Source organism: Apium graveolens, chromosome 5 (genome assembly GCF_009905375.1).
Source record: "Apium graveolens cultivar Ventura chromosome 5, ASM990537v1, whole genome shotgun sequence".
Classification (NCBI taxonomy): Eukaryota; Viridiplantae; Streptophyta; class Magnoliopsida; order Apiales; family Apiaceae; genus Apium; species Apium graveolens.
In genome coordinates this window covers 244,812,214-244,836,746 of record NC_133651.1, presented here as the reverse complement: position 1 = coordinate 244,836,746, position 24,533 = coordinate 244,812,214, and the positions used below count along the sequence as shown (strand labels likewise).

Below are 24,533 nucleotides of genomic sequence, written 5' to 3'. Positions count from 1 at the left end.
TAAAAATTACTAAATGGTAACGCATTTTTATTTTTGGTATTTGTCCCAATTTTAAGAATATTCGAAATTTGATATGAGATCTCACGAGATTTGTTAAAACTACGATGATATATTAAGTCAATTTATTTTTTATTTTTCACTTTGAAAAAACTAGCTTTTTAAGAAGAATTTTTTTAGATAAGCAATATTCATTGATCAAGATAATATTGTACAAATATTTTGAATTATTTTAATATTTTGAATTATTCAAATAAAATTTATATCTATACTATATTGTAGCATTTGATTCAATGCATTTTATATTATTTAAGAAAAAATATATATTATTCAATAATTTGAAGGAATTAACCATTTCAACTGATATTTATAAAACTTTATCGAATTGAAATTTTTTAATTTTAGGAGAATAGTATACAATATTATCAAATTTTTATATGAAGAAATATTAGAGTCGCGGTGAAATAAACTTAAAAACAGTTTAAATAACCATATAATTACAAGTTTTCCTTCGAATTCTTGAAAAAAATCATGAATATCAATAATAAGTCTTAAAAATATATAATTTATTTTTATGTAACAACCATGATTGATACTCGGTTGCGTAAGAAACAGATATGGATTGTTTGTCAATAATAATATGAATACCATATATAAATTATAGCAATTTATTTATTACATAATTTTAATTTTTGAATAATTTTAAATGCATGTTATTTAAGTAATCAATTGTCTCATTAGATGTTAATAATGATTATACATGTACATAAATCAGATATTTAGCATATAAATAATTGAAACCATCATAATTTACTAAGAAATGTACCATGTAATAACTTACTTGCTAACACACACTTACATATAATTTAATCTTACTTTGTTAACAGTACTGTAAATAAAAAAGCTAACATTTTCCCATACATACATACGTTGAATTTCAAAAACTAATATTTTTCATTAAAATCAACTTTAATGTTAACAATAATGTAAATTTTTACATTATTGTATATTATGATTGCAAGTCATTCTCACTTCAGTTATGCATTTTTTTATCTTTTTAAATTGAGTAAGTTAATTGTAATACACTAGTGAATTCGGTAATAATATAGACCAGTACATATAATTTATTTAAATAAAAAATCAAAATTTTTGGTCAACTCTGTATTCAACATATATGTTAATTTTTAGCTTTTTATTTGTAAACATACCAACGGCATTCCACATATTAAGTTTAATCGTTACGTTTTAAACGTACACTTATTACCCTATTTATATTCATTTATTAAATACAAATTATACAACACAAACAAGAACATATATATTTTGTTTAATGAGTTATATTAAAAACGTTGTGTAATTTGGTAATGTGTTGTATAAATATAATATAAATTGATAAACAATCAATTTGTATTTGATACGCGTTGGACATTGTACAACATTTACAAATAAGAAAATAATTAAGACCAACACCAACAATCTCCTTGCATTTTCACTACAAATAATATAAATAAATGAGTTCCTAATTATTTAGAAGCCAAAATCAAACAATTTCTCTAACAATTCTCCTTAAACTCACTCTCTCTCTATCTTTTCACTCATTAAAGTCATTTATGTTAAATAGATGAGTAAGAAAAATATAATATAATAATAGTTAATGAGGGTGTATTCACTCCTAAAAGTGAGGAAGTATTCGAAACTATAGAGGGGGACAGGAAGCTTGTTGGAGAAATATTTTATCTCCATTTCTTCAAAATTTGATAGATGGGTGGTACAGGGTGATCTCAGAAAAATTTCATGTAAAAATATTAAATTTTCGATTTACTAAAAATGTTTGAGTGTGAGTGGTACAAAACTGACAGCTCTGTTTTTAACAAATTTTGGTCGATACTTGGCCTAGTAAAACTGATATTTTTTTTTAATTCAAATTTTTTGTGACAAAAAGATATGCTGATTAGTTTTGCAACAAAAGAGGTTTTATACTCAAACGATGATTTTCAGATTTATGAAAATTATTAGAGTGCAAGTTGCGCAGAATTTCCAAAACTGGTTTTTCTAAGTTTAGATTAGCTCTGGCTTTGTTAGAATACTTGTTTCGAACCAAAATATATTAATGGGTGAGTATGACACTAAAGATGGTATTAGAAATTATTTCATGTTTAAATGTTGAATTTCAATTTATTAAAAATATTAGAGCAGGGCTCACGAAATAAGGAATCTCGAGGAGTTGACTTGTAACTCATCATTTTGTGTGTCGGTCTCGATCACGTTTGAAAACTCACTTCTAATCAGTTAAAGAATGAAAGCTATAGAGGGTTATTTAGTTAGTGATGCCAAGACAAAGATCAGGTATTTTATAAATGACTTTTGAGTCACATAAATGTGAAAGGTGATTTATTTAAGTGTTTACTCGAGTTGAAGTTGTGATGCTAAATTATTTAATTGTGAGTTAATGTCATTGTTAGTTGGGTAATCACTTTCAAGGCAAGTTTATTTTTAATAGTTAGCTACATGTCAAGGTATGTTTATTTTTAATAGTTTAGCTGCATGTCAATGCATGTTTATTTTGATAGTATAAGTACAAGTCAAGGCAGAATTACTTCTTTTCATGTTAAATGGAAAAGTTTGAGATGGATAAGAATATTGAAATGACTTGTGGATTGTATTTGTGGTGTGGTTATCCAGGGTTTGCGGACTAGTATAAGTTTTATTATATACAGTTGTTTATAGTATATTATATTATAATTGTGTATTTTATAGTTGGGCCTAGTATACTTCTTTTCGAAGTTAAATTAGCGGGTTAAGTTTTGAGATTGAGAATTATTGAAAAGAGTTTTAAAAGGCAGTGAAAAATTTATTTGTGAAATTTGGATATCTTATTTACAGAACTGTAACCTTAAAAGATCTTGAATTAATTGGGCTCATAGATGAAAAATATCTTCCGCTGACATTTATTTACTGATTTAACAGGTGATTTTGGATTGAGGTTTTATCGTGACGACCAAATCCCTTGACCCCGGATTTGGGGACGTTACAGATTTAAGAATTTATATAAGGATAGTGTTGAAATTGAATTAACAACATTATAATTGCATGATATATAAAAAAAATTCTAAAAAATAAAACGTGCGTTAGATTATTATCCCCAAAATAATGGAAAGGAACACCACATCGATTTTTGATTAAATGGAAAGTGATTAGAGTATAACTATTTATGTAGTCAATACTTTCATTAAAATAAACGGTTTTCTATTGTCCATAAAAGAAAAAAAATTCGGTATATTATGTTGCTCAATTTAAATTATTGGCCAAAGACCAAAGGTCAATTCATCCAGACTACCTCAGATATTGGTGACCTAAAATGAATTAATATAATATTTATTAATAAGCGAAATCTTTTTTTCAAGTGATATTTAGGTTACACTTATTTTTTGGTTCCGACATTTTTTGGTTTTATTTATGTTATAATTCTGAATGTATTATTTTTATTTTTATTATTCCTATATGACTTATAATTCAATATATATTATTTTTACCCATTTTCTGAATTTTCTAAGTCATGTTTTTTTATTATTTTTATAGGTTTAAATCTTATTTTTAATTATGTTTCAAAATAAATAGGTTCATAAATTGGCCCAACTAAATATACTTCGAAAAATATAAACCACAATCAAGTAAATATGTCATGTGTTTAAATTGAAATATTTTAAATTGGATTTTTTTAATTTGTTGGTGAAATTTCATTTTAATAATATGACATGGATATTATAGAAACTCTATTTTGGTTTCACACATAGAAAATAATAATATTATTCAAACCATAATATGATTACAATTCTATTTTCGTAGAATTCTAAATTATTTGTTGATGGCATATTTGGTTTCATATTAGTACGGTTAAGCCGTATTTTGGTTTCACCCCTATAATTATATCTTCCATGTAGAGTTTTATGTTGGTTTTTAACAAAATATAGATTGTTGTAATCATATAATAATTATGATATTTTTATTTTCCGTAGAATTCTTTTATATTTTTTATTAAAATAATACTATTGAATCATTTATAAATTAATAACCTTTATTAATAAGCGAAACATTTTAAGTGGTATTTTGATTTCAGTTATTTTTTGATTCCACCAACTTTTGGTTTCACCTTTAATGATTATGTTATAATTCTAAGTGTATTATTTTATCTTTTTTTTTTATTTCTATATGACCTATAATTTTATATGAATTATTTTTAATCATATTTTGAATTTTAGAAGCCATGTTTTTTATGTTATTTATGTAGGTTTGAATCATATTTTTAATTATATTTTAAAATAAAAAGGTTCATAAATTGGCTCAACTAAATAGGTTCGAAAAATATAAACTGCGACCAATTAAATAGGCCATGTGTTTAAACTGAAATATTTTAATTTAGAATTGTTAATTTGTTGGTGAAATTCCATTTTAATAAATTGATATGGATATTTGAGACATTGTATTTTGGTTTTACCCCTGGAAAATAATAAATTTGTTCAAATCGTATTATGATTACAATTCAATTTCCGTATAACACTAAATTATTTCTTGATATGGTACTTGGTTTCATCTTAGTACAGTTATTTCAACTTAATACAGTTATGCAGTATTTTGGTTTCTAAAGTTATTTCAACTTAATACAGTTATGCAGTATTTTGGTTTCTCTCTTAGATTTCTATTTCATGTAAAATTCATTATTGTTTTTGAACTAATATAGATTGTTAAAATCATATTGTAATTACAATATTTCTATTTTTTTAGATTTTTTTTATTTTTTATTAAAATAATAAAATGGAATCATTTTTTGTCTTTTCGAACAACGGAGACATAATAATGTTTTGTTTCAATAATATAGAACAATGTACCAAAATGTTATTTTTGAGTGTTAAATGGCCCAAAATATCACTTTTGAAAATAATGGCCCAAAATGTCACTTTTGAAAATAATGACCCAAAATGTCACTTCATAACGGTACTTCGTCTTACGTTTTGTATTTTTTTTTTCAAAAATGCAAAACGGTACAAGTATACTGTTTTGGTACTTTATTTTTAATTTTTTTTTTATAATGTGCAAAACGTTAGTTGAAGTAGCGTTTTGGCTCAAAACGGTACATCATATAGCGTTTTGTACCAAAACGTTAATTTATCTACCGTTTTGCGCATAGAAAAATTCAAAATGCCAAAATTTTACACGAAGTACCGTTTTAGGTCTTTTACATAAACGTTACACGATGTACCGTTTTGAAGTGACATTTAGGGCCATTTTTAACCCCAAAGTGACATTTAAGGTCACCATCCCAATTTGAGTTAATAAAAACTACGTATAAATTCAAAAAAAAAATTATAATAATAGTACAATTTTATTTATTATATATTTTAATTGTAATTTAGAATTAATTTTTCTAATCATTATATAAAATTGATATTTTGGTCTCGGCTCGTGTTTGACACGGGTTATCTACTTTTCCAGTCATTCTAGATACTCTATTTAAATTTTGGATTTTTCGTTATTTAAAACTAGTAAATTGTCGAAAAAGTAGGGCAAGGTATCAAATTTAGTATCAAACTTTGGTTCAAAATAATGTGGTATCGGTGATTTGGTGAGATATTTTTATTAATAAAATTTATGTGTGAATACAAGAAATTCACTATCATTATTATTTTATAGCCAATCATACCAAGACACATCACTTTTGGGATTTATTGTCAAAAGATATAGGTCAGGCAAGAGTATGATGAACTATGAATTATTTATGAATGCGAAAAACAGATTAGATAAGATTTCATAAATTCTTTAAGATCCCGTTTGAGAACTTGAATTTTATATGAAATTCTGAATTTTATTAAATAGCATATTTGAAAATTTGAATTAGAATTTCATTTAACCCTAGCCGCCCTACCTTCTTTTTCCCCCTTTCTACCCATCTCTATCTCCATATTCATCTTCATCTTCTTCTTTTATTCACTTTTTCTTCAATAAAATCGAGATTTGTTTTACAAAACTCGAAAAATCCATTACAGTTTTTCACTTTAGTTTTCAGATCTACTAAGGTAAGAGCTTGGATTTTATAATAAAATTCAGTTTTTGGATTCAAAATCTCTGGTCTAACAACATATAACAATTTGGTGTTATTCCGAGATTTTTGAATTTTGGGTTTTTTCGTATTGTTCTATTTAAGTTATTATTTGTGTGTTTGATTGTCTCGCTTTATGCGATGTGTCTCGCTTTGTGCGATGTGGTGGTTGTGTTGAAAATGAATTGGATGGTGTATTGGGAGATCTGGATATCTCGCATCAACAACACTTTCGGCAGGTCTATAGCTGGTGTCCGGCAGGTAGATAGCTGGGGTGCGATTGGAACGGTAGTGAAAATCACATGTGCTCACCTCTCACAAAAAATATTTGTTCATAATATGAGGCCTCTAAACTCCGTTGTTGCAACTGAGTCCTCTGAACATTGCAATATCAATCGAATTAATGTGATGGTCAATTGTGAAGCTACTATTTTCGGGGGAGATGCGTGCTGGATTGTCCGGAAAACCATTACCTTCATTTTTAATTTTCAGAATATTTGTATTCAGTTTGTTAAGCAATCCGGAAACAAAATGGCTAATTATTTAGCTCTATTTATTTTTCAACCTGGTTGCATGATCAGTTGGGGGTTTGTCCCGATTGAATGTCTTTCAAGTCATTAATGAAATCTGCTTTTAATTTGGCAAAAAAAAAAAATTCAAGACATTCAAATATTAGTATAAATATGAGAATTTCAAATGACAACGCAAATGATGTCATTTAAAATCCATGATTTGAAATGAAACACGAGTTTCCAAACACCCCATAAAATAACTTCAAATATAAATTGATTTGAAATATAACTAAAAAGTCCTTCAAAATACTTACTGCCTGGGCAAAGTAACTTTTGAACACTAAATCATAGCTTGCACTAATGTCATATGATATATGACATTCCAATTTCTAAACTTGAAAGCATCTACCCATTTTTCTGATGAAAACCAATGTGTACATTCAAGTCTTGTGGTACATTAACAAAACTTGTACAGGATAAACTTACAAACCTCGGCTCTTTTTTCCTCCCTGTTCTAACCAATAGGCATAATGTTTACATCAATATGACGCTACAAGAAAGGAACACCATCAAAAAAATCCAACAAATGTACAAGAATAAACAAATGAAAAATCACATTAGCAAAAACCTAGACTTTACACTCAAAGAGCAACTCCATGCACCAGTTATAAACCAATCAGTGTGTTTGACTAGCATGCCTTTCATCTGTTCAATACATGCTCCAAAGCTTTGACCTGTGGCTGTGTCAAGCTCTGCATTAACAAGTAAAGGGTTGGGTCTTGGACATAAGTATGTATATAACTATCAGATAATTTTAAAACTTGCAACGGTACTGAATAACAATCTTCACTTACCTGGCATAGATGATCAAAATATGGTCTGTCATTATGAGAAAACTTCACAATAAAATCCACTAGATAACTTGTCAGATTAATCTGCCATGATTCGATATAAAGGTTAAGTCTACATTAAGATTTTGTCCACAACATCAATTATTTTATGAAGAATCTGGATGCAAAGAAGTTATACCTTATTTAGGGGATCAGCACTACAGAGTAATTCATCCTCGAAGCCATCTTCTTGATCCTTAACATTTACAGGGACAATAATAGATATTAGCTTTTAAATAATATACAAGACGAACATCGTCCAATTATATCAAGAGGCATATTTCATTTATGCACACCTCATCAAAGGTTCTTGCCATCGACTCAAGATAGCTGTTTTTGACTCTACCGGATATGGTAGAACCTGCCGAATATAAAATATCTTGATCAGTTTCAGCATCCTCGGCCTCAACTTCTTCCCATTCACTATCCTGCAACACAGATTGCTTTAGATTTGGAGATTGCCTTATCAATTGGTCAACTAATGCTATAAGCCTTAAGAATCAACAAGTACCTCGTCCGCACCAGCTACAACTTGTTCTCTCATCTCAATAAGTGTATCAGCCAAGATGGCGAGTATCTGTCATTCCAATTTAATAGTTCGTAGCCAGTCAATTTATTGGAGTTTACAGAGTTCAGGTCCACCTCAATGCTTCTCATTAATTTTGTGTGTGTGTGTAAATATATTGTTTTACTTGCTAACTAGTGTTTTCTTTCTTGCCAAGTTAAATTATTTTCCTTTAAATTCGTTACATTTTCTATCTTAAACAAGAGTGCTGAGGGTATTCTTTAAAATCAAAACTGGTAAACAGTAATGTGGCACTAGGCCACTAGCCTGAACAGCAAGTTCGCTGGACCTGGTATGGACCAAAATGAGCTTCTCTTGTACAATGGGCTATATCTGGAATTTATATGACGGACAAATTAGATACCTTTGCAGGAAGAGGCATAACTGTCCACTGATCTGGAGCTAGTTTAGCTTTTGAGCGTGTGGTTATTCCTGCAGTGGACTTCATGATTTTACAGGAAACATATTAATTGCTCGAATGATGAATCCAGTACATGCAGAGTGCACAAGCAAATGAAACCCTACCTTAATAAGATTCCCTTGGGCATTAACTTTTTCCAAATTCGCATGCCGGGTTGATAACAGTAAAGCCAAAGCAGTTGTGGTGACTATAATTTGGTATGCTCCCTGTATTTCCCCTGTATTCAATAATCCTGAGATGATTATAATATTCAAAGTTCTTATAGAAAGTTACTTTCCGTATTCATGGTAGATACCACCAGCCTGTTAATAGTTGAAAAAATCAAAACTCATAGTATATCCCCGGTTATTAATATTTAAAAATCATTAAACAACAATTGCAGAAAAAAATCTTTTTAGCAATGAGGTAGTTACAGCACTACTTTTAGTATGCACGTTCAGCAAATAAAAGATGTTAAAACTATTTTAAGAAAATGTTTGTCTTGTAATTCCCGTATGAAACACTAAGCACTAGAATGCCTATGAAACTTGTATATACCGCAATCAGCAAACAATTCATGTAAACATGGAAAAGTGATGGCAGCTAGAGCCAAGAAGAGTATTTCTTAACAAAATTAGATGTGACCTACTTATTATTTGATAGTTTATGACTTTATGTTAAGGTTGTGTGTTTCAGTTGTAATTCAACTAACTGTTGATTTCCAAGTCGTGAAGCCCGGGTCTAAAGCTTTATGCTCCATTGTGTATCAAATCATTATAATATGGCGTTGAAAAAAGGAAACAGAGGAAGCAAATTATCGAGGAAATGACATAAACAATACAATTTTATGAACAATGCTTGCCTTGCTGCTTAGACCATTCGGACATCACATATACAAAAGCATTATAATGGCCCTCAACTGGGACTGAGATCATTAGATCAATAAATTGCTCCACATGCGGTGCACTTATGTGAACCTGCAGATATAGGGAAAATTAATATAGGTTTCCTGAATGCTTTAAAATCCTGTTGCAGATAGAAGGAAAGGGTGGTGCTAAAGTCAGAGAATTGTTTTAAAGTGCAAGAAGTCTCTTCAATAAAGACCAAGTGTCTTTACATTATTGTTCTGAAAATAAACATGGGATGAGCGAAACCCAATAGTTGTGACTAGTCAAACAGAAAGATCAAGTAACACTTTTCCATGTCCATTTGAAAAACGAGATTTAAACTGAAAGAAAACTTAAGGGTAAAGCAAAATTTAAAAAAAACATTATTACATAATGTATATTATTCTGTTTTTAACATAAGAATGGGATAGGCATAATGCTCGACAATCAAAATTTAAAGAACAGATGCAGAAGCTTATCAATAAAATTTTAAAGGAATATACCAGTCTGGCAAATACTAGTATCAATGAGCTTTTCAATCCTGCAATTTGACAAGATTGCATGCGCCTAACAAGAGCAGCTACCAGGTCTCTAATATGTTGTGCCATTTGTGATGGCAGATGTAGAATGAGTTGCAGAATGTAACTGGCAACAAAGAGGGACCCTGAGCTTTCCAGATTGGGGTCGAGAAGCCTGCACGAACATATGTTGTCCTTGACTGATAAGTGATAAGCCAATTAATAACAATCAACATAGATATAGAGACATATTACAAAAACTGCAAAAATAATAATGATTAAAAAACAACTTTAACCTAGCTTGTTCGATTGGATTACAAATAACCTACTGTAGAAATCATAAGCTCATAATGTACAAAAAGCTGCCATGAAAATTATGGACTCCAAACTCACAGGGAAGGAGCTCACAGAGTACCAGTACCTTGACATCAGATGCCAAGAGGAACTTATGTTTCTATATCTTCTAATTAGAACTTATCAAGGCGGGAAATGAGCAAAGCATATGTACCCAAATATGTTGCACCGAGGGGTTAAAGCAAGTGCTGGATTCATGCAAATGAATCAACTACGGCTAAACTCTACTCAAAATGAATGGAAATTTGATATGAAGGAAATTTTCTGAATCCTTAATTCAGTTCTAAAAAAAACAGAAAGACATACAAAAAAAAATCTAGGTCCTAAAATTATCGCAGCAAACTGAAAGAACCAGAAACTTGAAGCTACATCAAGAAACTCTGCTCAAAAGCTAATACAAACTGATATAACAAAAATATCTTAATACTTTGTTTAGTTCAAAGAAATTCAGATAGACACACACGAGAAGAATCTAGGTCCTAACTAAAAATGGAGTTGGAAACCACCTCGAAGCTACATCAAGCAAACTCTTCATTGTAAATCCAGGGTCACCTCCCCACAAAAGCAAATCTTGTTTTCCACAAGACAAGAAGGCAGCTAAGCACTGAGTTGCGTTCTGCCAGCATCAAGGAAACATAATGAACAATCACCAATTAAAATATTAAAGAAATTAGATCCCTGCCAAGAGGCGTAAATAATACAATACTATACACTTAACTGAAAACAGTAACTACCTGCATTTCACTATGGTCATCACTTTGCAGGACTATTCGTACCACAAGATCAAAAGATACATCGTATACTGCTTTGACCACATCAGTAGGCGGCGCATTCTAAAACATTTTACACATGATGTTAGTTAATCTAAATTTTAAAAATGAAAAAGATTAGCATACATATATCTGGAGACAAACATGTGTGTGAACAACAATCATGTTAAGATCAAGTTACTGTTTAGTGACAAGAAAAGTAGCAAACTCTAACTCACCTTCAATAACATTGCCACAAGATCAAGTGAACCAGCAACCAAACCATCAGGTTGCTGTTGAGGCTGAAACAATGTCAACCAAATGCATTACAAACAGATATCCCTCTCTAAACTAGATAGTTGCACCTTCAATGCAATTTGAGTAATATCAGAAATCATACTTCATTTAGGATTGGTCCAACATAAGGCAAAATTCGAGAAACAAGTGGATGTATACATCCGGGAGCCTTTTTTATTGCCTGGGAAAAAAAAGAAAAAGAACAATTACACAAGTGCTTAGTTCAATGAAACAAAGGATATATAGTACCCCGTGAAAAGTATGCCTATTTATATACACAAAGACACAACAATTGTATATTTTAACGAGCTCGTTGCATTTCGATGGCTAAACTTTACAACTAGTTTCAAAATGGTGGATAGATTTTTATAATTACATTTTGGTTGCCAGACTTACATTTAAAAAGAGAATAAGGTGTTTCTCCGTTAATTCATCTAACGGAGCTAACAACTGAGATGATATTTTGAGTATTTAAATATTACAATGATTACCCCCTTACTACAAATATATGAAAGATATACACTACATATCCAAACTTTAAAATACAAAATTACATGAATACAATTAATGGACTTTTGCATTGTTGTCTACTGGATTTATCATATATGAGTGTACATATTTGTTCAAAATTTGGTGCTTGCCAGTTCAATTCACGTAGATGTGAACATGTACAAATATCATATTTATATAGTTAAAAGAAAGTAACTAGAGAGCGACTAAATCAATATCACCAGATAGGCATGATAACTGATTGGAAAAATACAATCTCAACTAAGGTCCAACTTAACTGGAACAATCCAATATATTAAGTAGTCTTGCATAATTTATCCATCAAATTCATAAAAAATAGGTTTAAGAAAAAAAAGTTGGATAGAAAATTAGACAGATAGGGAAATACGAGAGAATTATATAGTGTAACATGTATTCATCTTTCAAGTAATAAAATACCATATTTACCCTCATTACATTGAACTTGTTAAAATAATTTAAAGTTCTCTGTTATCTCTGTTAACTGAATTAACGGAGAGACACCATGTTGTCTTTTTATATGTAAGTCTATCCACGAAAATGTAATTTTAAAAGTACAACCATCATTTTAAAACTAGATGTAAAGTACAGCCAACGAAATGCAACAAGCTCTTTGAATATTTATATACCACTGACTAGTTGTTTTCATTAGAAGATTAGTTTAAGAAGAAAAAACAATGCACCTAATATAGAAGCAGGAGTAGAGTATCGTAAAGCTGTCGAGCAATATGGAGAATTTATATAATAATCTAAACATAATATTCTTTATCATATTTTTCCTTTTAAATAATATTTCAGTTTTACTTTTCATTCTAAAAAAATGAGGCAACAGTATGTGCAAAACTTTCTTGTAAATTTTAAAGCATGGGAAATATGAAGCAGCAAGAGCAACTGAGGGGATATCTAAAACTTGCAGACTGATGTTACCGAAAATACTCAAATATGATTACCTCCAATATCTCAAGAGCATCGATGCTAACGAAAGGGTCTGAAACATGCAAAGCCCACATGCCAAGGATGACAGGAGAGATAAGTGGCTCTATCGATAAGAACTCTGCTGACTCATGGCCTACAATTAAGTAAATAACAATAGAAAAGGGTAAAGAGGAAGTAATGGTGATAAGCTTATGACTAAGACAATAATAAACAAAAAAAGATACTACTATCAAATCCGACCTGCCTCCACTGCTGCTTGTAGTGTTTCAAGTACCAGATGCATTGTTTCATCAGATGCCTAGGAAGCAGAGCAAAACTTGAACCATTATCGCAAACGTCAAGATAAAAATGAGAAACAGCTTAATTAAGGTGCCACACTAACCTGCTTGAGAAGATCTATAAGTGAAGAAAATAAATTCATAAAATGAGGCAAAATAGTTCCATTGTTTGCATCAGGCAATAGCTGTGTAAGTGCTCGACAAGCACCTACTTTGACAGGTGGGGGCCTACAAGGATAGCATTAACGTATAAAGACTCGAACCACTTGCTGTCTTACAAAATATTATATCGAGATAGACGCTTACACATCCATGCCGATTGCCTTAATAGCGGCATAAAGGAACTGATCAACGACTTCATTACTGATCTGAACAATGGGTAGATAATTAAAAAAGAGTTCCACTACACAATTTGACTTTCATCGAAGAATAGATTAAAATGCTTACCACAGTTGAGAAGTTAGCAACAGCTGAAAACATGCGAGCATAAAGAAACGGAAATTCATGTACCCCTGCATAGAAGAAAACAAATAACTTAGCAAGGAGTTAATGATATGAATAATTTAGCTGGAAAATAACAGAATACCTATTGCCATGTCCTCCGAAAGTATTTGCTCTAAAAGGTTCCCCAAAGTGCATCCAGGAAGCAGAGAAATCTGTACAGAATTACAGTGGCTATGAGTTTCAGAGACAAAAGATATCAAATATACACCCTACGAGAAGGGCAGAAGTCATCAAACTGCTTCTCAGGAACACTAGGAATATTTAAAAAATCAAGCTCACTAGAATCATAAAAAAATATCATACTATATAAAGATATTGTCAACAAATGTCACACCTCTTGTTCAGACAGCGAGGACAAAGCCAGAATAGTTGCCTCCCTCATCTGCCAAAATACTTTTCCAATTAGAGGGAAATGAAAAGAGCAATGTGCAGAGATAATCTCCTATATCATAAGCAAGGTAATATCAATGCATTATACAAAGTGATAGCTGTATAAATTTACTGTGAAGAAATGAATGACTACAAAAATGAGTCACTACCTCCCCCCCCCCCTCTTATCTTCAGATTTTATTAATCAGTGGTACCTGTCCAATTCTAAGCATTCACCGGTTTTTGATTTAAGACCTTTAATTCCATTCGAGGCTAGTATAAACTTTACTCTTTCAATAAGCTTTCAGACTTCAATTTCTCACCTAGTAAACTATTAAAATCAGTAAAGTAAAAACATGACTATGCTATCACAATATAGTGATTTCTTGTCTCAAGGCACTATCAGCAGCTTGAATAGGGTATAAATCATGTTGCCAAGGACCCTTCAAAAAATTTAATACAAGACAACATAGCCTAATCATTAGGTTCTAACATGGTAATTACTAAATTAATTCTATCTCGCTGAGCATCAGAACTTATTCATTCGAAAATATAGATGCCTCACATCTTTCAGTAAGATGTGACAGCGTTATATTTTAAAGTTCTACTGCCATTCCTCACATCCATGTTTTTATCTTAACTCTCAACTTACTCTCCACCAGCCAGAAGAACCAGCAGCCTTTTCTTGTTGAGATTCAACAAAGCGTTTTCTAGCTGCTTCCACTATGGCATTAATTCCCTCGGTACCATATGAGCTAATAATTTCTTCCAGTAAAAGGGAACCTGCAAAAAAGATACAGATTTCTTAAACATGTAAGTTTACCGAAAAAAGCAACAGTAATCATCGGATAAAGACAAGATATCCATACTTCAGCTTATGACATGCATCTTGAAATGATAAGACAATATCATTTCATCGTTTATTAGTATATTACAAGACTAGCTGTCGAAGATATGTTATAGAACAAAGGTCCCACCCTATTTAATATACCATTCTAGTACTCCACTAAACCAAAACGAGTTAAACAGGATCGTGGGCAACCTCGTGTCTCTAATCCCACCTCAAGATAGTATTTACATATTAAAATAGAATGCCTTCAATTTTTTGATGAATGCAAATACAGATAGTAGAAAACAAAACCTTGAACAATATAAACAAATTCCTTTCTGCTGCACATTATTGCCTATAACCCACTGAATACTAAGGTGGATAATCAAAATGAGATGGAGGAAAGCATAATGATGTCAACGTCACTTATCAAGAAATAAGAAAGATTGAATACATGTCAAGTGAATTCCAGGACTAATATAACATGAACTGCTTAATCAGAAAAATCTCAAATAAAGGTCGATTGATTTAGAACCTCGGACCTACTTATTGAAAGAAGATTTCATGTACTCACTGCATTCCTTTGTATAATGGTTTATTGTTCCATTTCATTAGAAATTTCAGGTTACTAATGCCATATTAAATGATACAATTTCCTCCACTTTTCACGAGATACCCATGAATTGTGAATATCTCTTGCATGTATTGTTTAAGTTGCAAGAGTACTGAAGTAATAAGAGGAGTGTATTAAATGAGTGGTAATGTATTGATGATGGCTCCTTGGTCTATGTTAAAAATTTATAAAAAAACCTATCAAAAAGGAATGGAGGGAGTAATACATAGGTATAAGGTATGATATTAAGAAACAAACAAAAAGGAAGAGGGGTGGGGGTTGTCCATGAAGATCAAAACTAAAACTAAAAGAGAGATGCACAAACTTACCAGAAACACGGCAACTATAGGTATTTTCATCCTCATCTGCAACATACTGGTTGGCATCCAATGACCAAGTATGAACCTATATAAGAAGCAGGTACAACATTAATATGCAGTTACTGATCACACGCCCAGATGGCTTTTAGAAGGCATAACCACATATTTGATGAAAACAGCAATGATACGAAGATAAGATTTATACCTGTTGTTCAGTCATTTGGAGAAAAGCTATAGTGTAATACACCAACTCACTGATATTATTTCCAAAAACCTAAAATATATACCAAATGAATATTATCATGTGTATAGGCCTGAAATGACAGTATAAGATGAAAAGCAATGAACTATTAGTCCATTCAGTAAAAATTCAGCGACGTACCTTGACAAGACTACCCACAATAGTCAAGAGGAACTCAAATAACTGCATGATAAGATACTTAATGAATCAGAACAAAACCCTAGATGAAAAACAAAAACATTTGTTGGTTGCTAACGGACAAAGCCATGCTTAACACAATAAATTTTCCGACTTAATGGCAGAAGCATATACCCTCCAATATAATCTATAGTACGATCTGAACAAAACTCAGATATCATGAGGTAGCTACCATGACCAAATAGATGACAACTATCATAAAAAATCAACCTACCTGTATAATGAGTGACTCGAGGCTTTTCTCAGCACCATCAGAGTCATACCGCCCATCATAGGAATCATCTAAACCATCAAGTGCTGATCGCTCATATACTTTAAGTGAGAACACAAATGTCTGCCATACTGGCCCCATAACTCCTGAAACAACATATTATATCCTGGCATAAATTACTCTTATGGCTCAGTGAAGCTGGTACTCCTGAATTATAAATAAGTTCAAGCCACAAGCTTACCCATAAAATGAGATTCAACAAGTCCTGGGAAATTCTGAACTAACTGATTCAAGCACTTTAAAACCTGATGTAAACATTATGTCAGAATCATAGTCAAGGTGAAAATTTCATACATAAAGCTATTAAACATAACCTCCATTCTAATGCTCCAATCATCAGGATCTTCAGGTTGAACTGGCAAATTAAGGATAGAAGAAAACTGATCCATCCAAGGTTTAAGCATTGGCAACAATAATGCACTGGTTTCAGCCTAAATGTATGAATTAATGACGAGTTATCTATTAATAAAGAATAAAACAATATATTCCTGAGAATTCATCAATTAAAAAGCGAGATCTGAAAGTACCTTGTATACGCCACTCATAACCCCCAGCATAGAGGTACAAGAATAAACAATTGAAAGTGCCTTGGCACACAATTGTTTATCATAAATCTGTATAAGGCATTCAATCACATATTAATAATATAGTGTATCCGTGCTAAGATGATATCTGGACCACTTTGTATTTAACACTCTTGCAAACAAAAGCATAGACTATTAAAAAATACACTGATCATCTGACTATAAAAGAATACATTGATCATCTCGCTAATGAATCCTTCTCACTTATTTTACAAACTAATAGAAAGCCTACTATTCAAACCAAATGGAAAAGAATAAGGTATGTCATTCATGAATCATATATTAAGCCTTCATAAGATTATCTTATGTGTTGAAAATTTAACAACGAAATCTGATTCATAAAAGAACTATAGCAAGTATAAGAAGAGTAATACAATTACTAATAGTACGAAAAAATCATTACCATTAATACATTTTTTGCAGTATTATTATTTGATTCTTTTAATACAAAACTTAATAAACAATTATATAAATACAATATGTGGTATATGTAAATCATCAACACAACTTGATAATACATTATGCAAGTAAAATACAGAAAATTGAAATATTCACTAATTAATATAACAATTTTAGAAGTACAAAACTATTTGCAATATGCCACACTTAAAGAAACAAGCTTAGGTTTCGTATGATATGAATTCACAAAATTTGTTCAAGGAAAGTATCATGTGCTACTGTACTATTGTGCAGTTAACACTGACCATACTCAATGTTATTAATCCACATTTAGATATCTATATATAAAAAGATTTGATGCATCTTCTTGTTTTTTTATTTCCAATAACCCTACTAAATATTTCCTCAAAACTCTTAATCTACTCATTAGAAGCATAGGGGTGCATGAAGAATTTTTGCTTCGATTGCATCTATGCATTTTATATTCTCTTTTTAATTCACTAACATTAAGTTCTATTAATAGATATGTTTTGTATTTATGATATTATAATTTTTATGCAAAATCAAAAAATTAATATATATAATTCACTGCAAGTAATTTTGATAAACTGTCACTTCATATTTTTTTTATACAAAATAGTAAAAATCATGAATGAATAAAAGACGTGTCTATATCAATATCTATATGTCTACACATATATATACACATATGATGGTAGTCCTTTATGGTAGGTTCATTACCCACTAATCTTAAGTAGGCATACTAACTTACAAACCAAAATTATGATAGTCCTTTATAATGGCCACAAATGCAGTTAAAGAAAATTTGCTTCATGAATTAATATTGAATGGAGAGATGCACACATGATGATGCAGGAGTCGGGATAACATAATTAATATTCAAATAATATGCTCTGCATCACACAATAGACTGACCTGAGGAGATGATACAATTGTATACAAACACGGAAATAGAACCGGCACTAGTGTGGGGGCAACTGTATCATCCAAGTCTGACGACAGAAGCGCCAAGCATCTTAGAGCCCCATTGACTGCACAATTTTTGTTATTAGAGTTCATATATGTTTCATGGATATCATCACCTCGACAATAATCTCACGAAGAAGTAGTGTGAAAAAGAGTAGAGTGAATTCGTATCATGACACCACTTTTTATAAATTAAGTTCATTAAATGGAATATTCTTATACGGGCGATTTTCTAATTTTGTTTTGATGCCTACTTTTATAATTACTCCATGCATATAGAATCATAAAATTAAAATGTCTTTCCTGTCTATGTTCAAGAATATCATATACAAACCGGTTAGGTATATCACCAGTCATGACATATAAAATGTGCAGACACAAACTCTTTAAAATAAGCTAGCAAACAGTGAATATCTTAAATATCTCGCATATGTACACACAATTGTTCATTATTTTCTCACGAGTCACGAAATTAAAATAGGCCATCTCCTAGCTTCTGAACACCCAACAGTGTCAGATGGCTCAAACTAATTTTAGATAACATGAGCATTTCTATGTGCGTCAGACTATGCTTGAATAAACACAAACAATCAATTATGATTATTTTAGTTCTTTTTATTACTGACAGATTCAGTAATAGTCATCCTAAATGTTTTACTCAACACAGACACACGGCTAACGGTACATAAAGTCATTCATATGTACTCAACGAATTCACACGGCAAGCAGTACATAAAGTCATCCATATTATCCAGAACTTATGCCTAAACAAACTACCAAGAGTGGTTGTAATATAGACAGGAAAATAATCTCCATAATGAAAAATTCTATACAAGGGCTGCAACAGATTATGCGAAGAACAATACAGATAACCTATCCACGCATTTGAGAGATAGAAATTCACATATATAGCACCGATCTTTCAATTTAATCAGTAAACATTCAAATCTATTTTAAAAGGAGTCTAATGCTTGGTACATAGATCTTATTTCCATCAGCATCAAGCCATGTAAAGCCATGTAAGAAAAGATTTACCTGCGTTCAAGTTAGTCTGGTCATTTATCAACTTCAGGAGAAATGGCAGTAAGTCTGGCCAATCTTCTGGCCAGTCATATTGTGCAACTGACGCAACAGCCATACTAATGGCTGTGCATATCTTTTTATGATTATCATCCAGTGACAGCAACAGAAGACTTTTTATAATTTCCTGTACAATGATTTAACCTTAAGGAAGGAATAAATATTTTCATATAGATTAAAGTTCAGCAGCCGAAAGTTCAAGATAAACAAATAGGGAGAATTAAAATTAAACAAAATTATAAATAATCAGGGAGTAATCAAGATAATAATACCTTCTCTTGAATAGAAACCACAGGATGTTCGAAATTTTCCTCATCCTCCTGCCAATGTTTCTTAATGAATTGCTTTAGAAGAACAACAGCTAGGTAACACATGTTAATTCTAACAAGGCAGGCGAATGAAATAAAACAAAAACATGAGCCCTAGAAGTACTGTAACATTCTAGTTTACTATCTTCTACAAAACAAATTGCAAAGAATCGTTCGACTAATTTTTGTTATCACCAAAGGATATCTGGCGCGCTCCTAACGGAAGCTCCCTATTCCCGCCAATCCTGCACAATGCGCTCCCAAAACCTTCAAAGCATAATTTTAAACCTTAGCTCCAACTTACACAATTGGTCAGCTTTCTAGCTTAACGCTTTCTACAAAGTGCATATCATTCATGTCATAGCTAGCCTTAATAACTGGATTAGCATAGTAAACATGCGATGTAAACTCAGTATTTAGTAAACAAGACAACACTAATTATTAATCGAGGATAGGAGGTAATTAACAAAATCTGATGTAATCAAACAACAACTTTAAACAAGCACGGCATTTCGGAACTTAACACAAAATCCGCAGAGCAAACACACACAACAGCCAGTAAAAACTACAGTAATTAAACCTAAATCCAGTAAAAACAAATATAGTTAATATACAAACAGTAAAACCTCAATAAACTAATACTCTCTGAACCGGATAATTTTCTTTAATTTATCGAGACTAAATATACATTGTATCTATTATGTCGGGACCGAGAAAACACAAATTTATTTGGAGACCTGGTTGAAGAGAAGCCTGATGTAAAGAGGTCTCGGCGAAAGATCGAACTTGTTGATTAGTGTCGAGAGTAGCGTTTAAGCAGTTGAGGAGCCACTGTTGATCTTGATCCACCATGTTTTGTGAGCTGATTGAGTGAGTGAGTGTGTGTTTTGGGGCAGAAATGTGCGGCAAATTGGAGGGAGTATATTTTGTAATTGGGGGAGTATATATAGACTTAGGGCTTCTAGACTTTGGATCTTTGGACCGGAGAGTGAACCGGGCCGGCTTCCACAGGTTTGTACAGTTTTTTTTTTCTTTTTCTATTTCTCTCTTGGGCATTCAACTATTGAATGTCTGGTTTCAACCCGGCAATACAAAGTATAAATTAATTTAAATATTTTTTATGATGAATTTTTATGAATTACATGTTTGAAAATCTATTTTGGATTATTTATTTTGGTTGATTTGAAGTTTTTTAGATTGACTTTAAAATAAACTATAACCATCAATTTATTTACACTTTTATTATATGAATGTCCCACTTAATCCCTTACATTACAAAAATACTCAAAAATAATAATATTATATGATATAAATTCAACTGTATCTACTATTTTACTCAACTATACCCATTTTATATCACTTTTTTTTCTAACCTACTAGTGTCCAAATATAATGTAAAAAATTGGCTCAAATGGAGGGAGTAATATTTTAAGGTATAATTTTTTTTTTGATGCTTAATTATTTTTTTGAAAGATTTTATATGTACCAAATACCAACGTCAAAACAGACTTCTAATTTTCTAAAAAAACAGACTTATAATTACTTTACCTAGCAAGAAATGCTCAATGATATAGTATACCTGCTTTATTCAAACATCTTAATTTGTTAATAAAATTTACATTATTGAGTAATATTGCTGATAGAAGTTTGGATTATTTCTAATTGTTGTTTGCAGCCAAAACAATGCTGCAAAAGGTTCTCAACTCCAATCTATATAAAAATTTATTCAAATTGTGTCACCGAAGAAAGCCAAATCAGTATTGTTGTGGAATAAAAACTAGAGTACGTTAATAATTAATGTTAGGGTTTGTGAAATTCAAGCTTTAATGTCTGCTCTCGCGTTCGGCACTATCGGTCTTTGTAAGTTGTGTTCGTATCTCTGTGTAGTAGAGAATAAAGCCAAAAACGTAATTATAGGTTGAGGAGTATAGCCCTTTTATATAGATGTTGGGTCTATGGTTAGACTAGGGTAGAAAGTCTTGGTGGACAAGTCTCCTACTTACATGGTAAGTAGGACTCTCTTAGACGGTGGATTTTGGATCCTTCCTAGGAGAGTTCGTTTCCATGTGGGATTTGATGTAGGTGTTCTCGTGGACCTCATTCTCAGGCCTTCTCGGCAAGCTTATCACGTAGCCAATTTCGGGTCGTGGGCTACACGACCCATTTTGGGTCGTGGCCGTCATAGCCTGTTTGGATTATTAAAACTCAAATTGGACTGTGACCATAACGACCTACTTTGGGCCGTGGCGTCTCAAGCTTGATCAGTTATCTTTAGGACATAATTAATTCAGCATTAATTAAGTCTTTACGGATTACTTTTCATCCATATCATTTGCCCCCAACTTCCGGTATCGACCCTTCACAGGTATCGGTCCTTTATGGGTATCGACCCTTCATGCGGGTATACACACTTAAGGTCTTTACACAGGTTAATTGGATATTTTTTAACACATAACGGTCCTAATTGGGACTACAAAGCAAGCGTTTATCACCCCTTAACCTTCGTCAAGGTTAATTACAGGGTGAAAGCCGCTAACAGGCCCTAATCGGGGCTAGTCATCCCTAATCAGGGCTGTTTTTTTTCCTAAATGCATTCCTCTTTCCTGCCGGTAATCGGGGCTATTTACCATGTATAAGCTGTTAACTAGGCTTAAAAGAGCCTAATTCTAAGCTAGGATGCACTAATTGGCCTTAATCGTGGCTATTCTGCCCTAATCGGGGCTAATTTGTCTCATTCAGGACTAATTAGTATGCATAAGACACTAATCATTCCTAATTTACACTAATCATGTAAGTGAATAGGTTAAACTGCCCTAATCGGGGCTAATTACATTACACGAGTCACTAATTCCCCCTAATTCAGGTTAATTACGTGTAATATACACTAATTGGCCCTAACTGGAGCTAAATTCCACTAATCGGCCATAATCGGGGCTTAATTGGCGAATCTGAAAAAGTCCAAAAAAATGAATTTTTGAATTTTTTATAAATTTATGGTCGTCGTCTAGGTGACAGTGTTCGCGGGCCTCCCCTAGAGGCCACTCGCCCACCTTCACTCGGCCAAGGGGTGGCCATCATGCCCCCTTGATTGAAAATTTTGAAACCCCCTTCTTTTTTTTGCCATCATCTAGGCGACGGTGGTCGAGGGCCTCCCCTGGCGGCCACTCGGCCACTTCCACTCGACTCTTTTTTTTTCGTTGCCGTCTAGGCGATAGTGGTCGAGGGCATCCCCTGGAGGCCACTCGGCCATAGGGGGTGCATCATGCCCCCCCCAACCGGTGTGATCGTGGCCTTCTCGGCTAATTTTTTTCAAAACCTCCGTATGTTTTTGTTGGGTGGTTGTCCCTTACTCGGCTTGAAAGCCTTCAAATGTAATTTCACTCTTCTGAGTCCACTCTTCCACGAGTGGTCGCCGTCTAGGAGATCACGGCTGAAAAGCCTTCAAATTTAAGCTTACTATGCCGAGTCAACTCTTTGACGAGCGGTCGCCTTCTAGGTGATCACGGCTGAAAAGCCTTCAAATATAATCTTACTCTTCCAAGTTCACTCTTCCACGAGTGGTCGCCGTCTAGGCAATCACGGCTGAAAAACCTTCAAATATAAGCTTAATTTGCCGAGTCCACTTTTCGACGAGCGGTCGTCGTCTAGGCGATCACGGCTGAAAAATCTTCAAATATAATCTTACTCTTCCGAGTTCACTCTTCCACGTGTGGTCATCGTCTAGGCGATCACGACTGAAAAGCCTTCAAATATAAGCTTACTCTACCGAGTCCACTCTTCGACAAGCGGTCACCGTCTAAGCGATCACGGCCGAAAAGCCTTCAAATATAATCTTACTCTTCCGAGTTCACTCTTCCACGAGTGGTCGCCGTCTAGGCGATCAAGGCTGAAAAGCCTTCAAATATAAGATTACTCTGTCGAGTCCACTCTTCGACGAGCAGTCGCCGTTTAGGCGATCACAGGTGAAAGGCTTCAATTATTATAAATTAGTTTTCTTGGAAGTTTATTTCCATGTTTCCTAATTCATTTTCTTAAATAGGGAGATTAGCACTGTTAATTTTAATAAGAGATTAACCCATAATTTTGGCTTTAATTAAGCGTACTCAAAATTGTCTCCGTGAATTCAGCTATTACTTTCCGGCTTTCTGTTCTAACAGGGCTTTTACTCATTATTTAGACACTTTTTCAACTTTCTTTAAGTATTTTTAGTCGTCTGTCGGCATTTAACCTGTAAACAACCTACAAACGCGAACCAGCCTGAGTTGTGACCCGCTTTAACAAGTCACCCTTTTCCTATAAAAGGAGGGGGAAGCATTCATTTTCATTCACCCCTTACTTCCTACTTCTCAAGTTCTCTCTAGTTTTATCTTCTTCCACTTTTTCAAGCTTTCACCAAGCTCTTCTCGAAGATGTCTGAAGGACACAACGGCCCTTCATATGATGGCAACGACGGGAATGATGCCGGGAACAACGGTCTTTCTCCCTCTGTGTTCGAGATGTTTGCTCGTCGAGCCAAGGAAAATTCGCAGCGAGGTATGCTTCTCAATTGCTCTATGTCTTTGAAACCTTGTTCAGCAGGTTTTAGTTCATCAAATATGTTCCAAGAATTGGACGAGGAATTCCCTTCTAGTGTTCACCTTGATGCTTTTAGCCACTCCAGTAAACTCAAGAAGAAGGAATTCAGGCATATCAAGCAAACATACAGCTTCCCTCCCGGGATGAGAGTTCGTTTCGCACACAACAACGACTAGACTTGCCACTAGAGTCCAACTCGTCTATGTGTGTTCAGGAGCTGTATCCTTGCTAGACTAAGATTTCCCGTCCA

General features: G+C 32.7%; 1 protein-coding gene across 3 annotated transcripts; it reads right to left on the bottom strand.

Moving 5' to 3' along the window:
- Nucleotides 1–6,989: 6,989 nt before the first annotated feature.
- On the bottom strand, nt 6,990–20,677 carry LOC141725016 (uncharacterized). Of its 3 annotated transcripts, XM_074527376.1 has the most exons (33): nt 20,446–20,677; nt 19,914–19,975; nt 19,673–19,765; nt 19,356–19,527; nt 18,270–18,385; nt 16,878–16,964; nt 16,665–16,781; nt 16,532–16,595; nt 16,294–16,436; nt 16,023–16,064; nt 15,846–15,914; nt 15,650–15,725; nt 14,531–14,661; nt 13,844–13,891; nt 13,592–13,661; nt 13,453–13,517; nt 13,312–13,373; nt 13,110–13,233; nt 12,968–13,025; nt 12,742–12,860; nt 11,367–11,444; nt 11,206–11,268; nt 10,952–11,050; nt 10,724–10,833; nt 9,849–10,038; nt 9,321–9,435; nt 8,584–8,696; nt 8,423–8,500; nt 8,005–8,070; nt 7,790–7,921; nt 7,633–7,689; nt 7,458–7,538; nt 6,990–7,355 (listed from the first exon to the last, which is right to left on the bottom strand). In XM_074527376.1, the coding sequence occupies exons 1-33, from the start codon at nt 20,558–20,560 to the stop codon at nt 7,305–7,307; spliced, it is 3,066 nt and encodes a 1,021-aa protein (XP_074383477.1). In that variant the 5' UTR covers nt 20,561–20,677; the 3' UTR covers nt 6,990–7,304. The 3 variants fall into 3 exon arrangements, with proteins under 3 accessions (XP_074383477.1, XP_074383475.1, XP_074383476.1); XM_074527374.1 differs by lacking the exons at nt 19,914–19,975; nt 20,446–20,677 and having other exon boundaries at nt 13,844–13,951; nt 19,673–19,805; XM_074527375.1 differs by lacking the exons at nt 8,005–8,070; nt 19,914–19,975; nt 20,446–20,677 and having other exon boundaries at nt 13,844–13,951; nt 19,673–19,805.
- Between the last annotated feature and the right edge of the window lie 3,856 nt (nt 20,678–24,533).

Coding starts and splice junctions, on each gene's coding strand:
- LOC141725016 (XM_074527376.1), bottom strand. CDS start 20,560: ATGGTGGATCAAGATCAACAGTGGCTCCTCAACTGCTTAAACGCTACT. Junction 15,915..16,022: donor TTGTGGGTAGTCTTGTCAAG/GTACGTCGCTGA, acceptor TATATATTTTAG/GTTTTTGGAAATAATATCAG. Junction 13,662..13,843: donor CCTCGCTGTCTGAACAAGAG/GTGTGACATTTG, acceptor AATTCTGTACAG/ATTTCTCTGCTTCCTGGATG.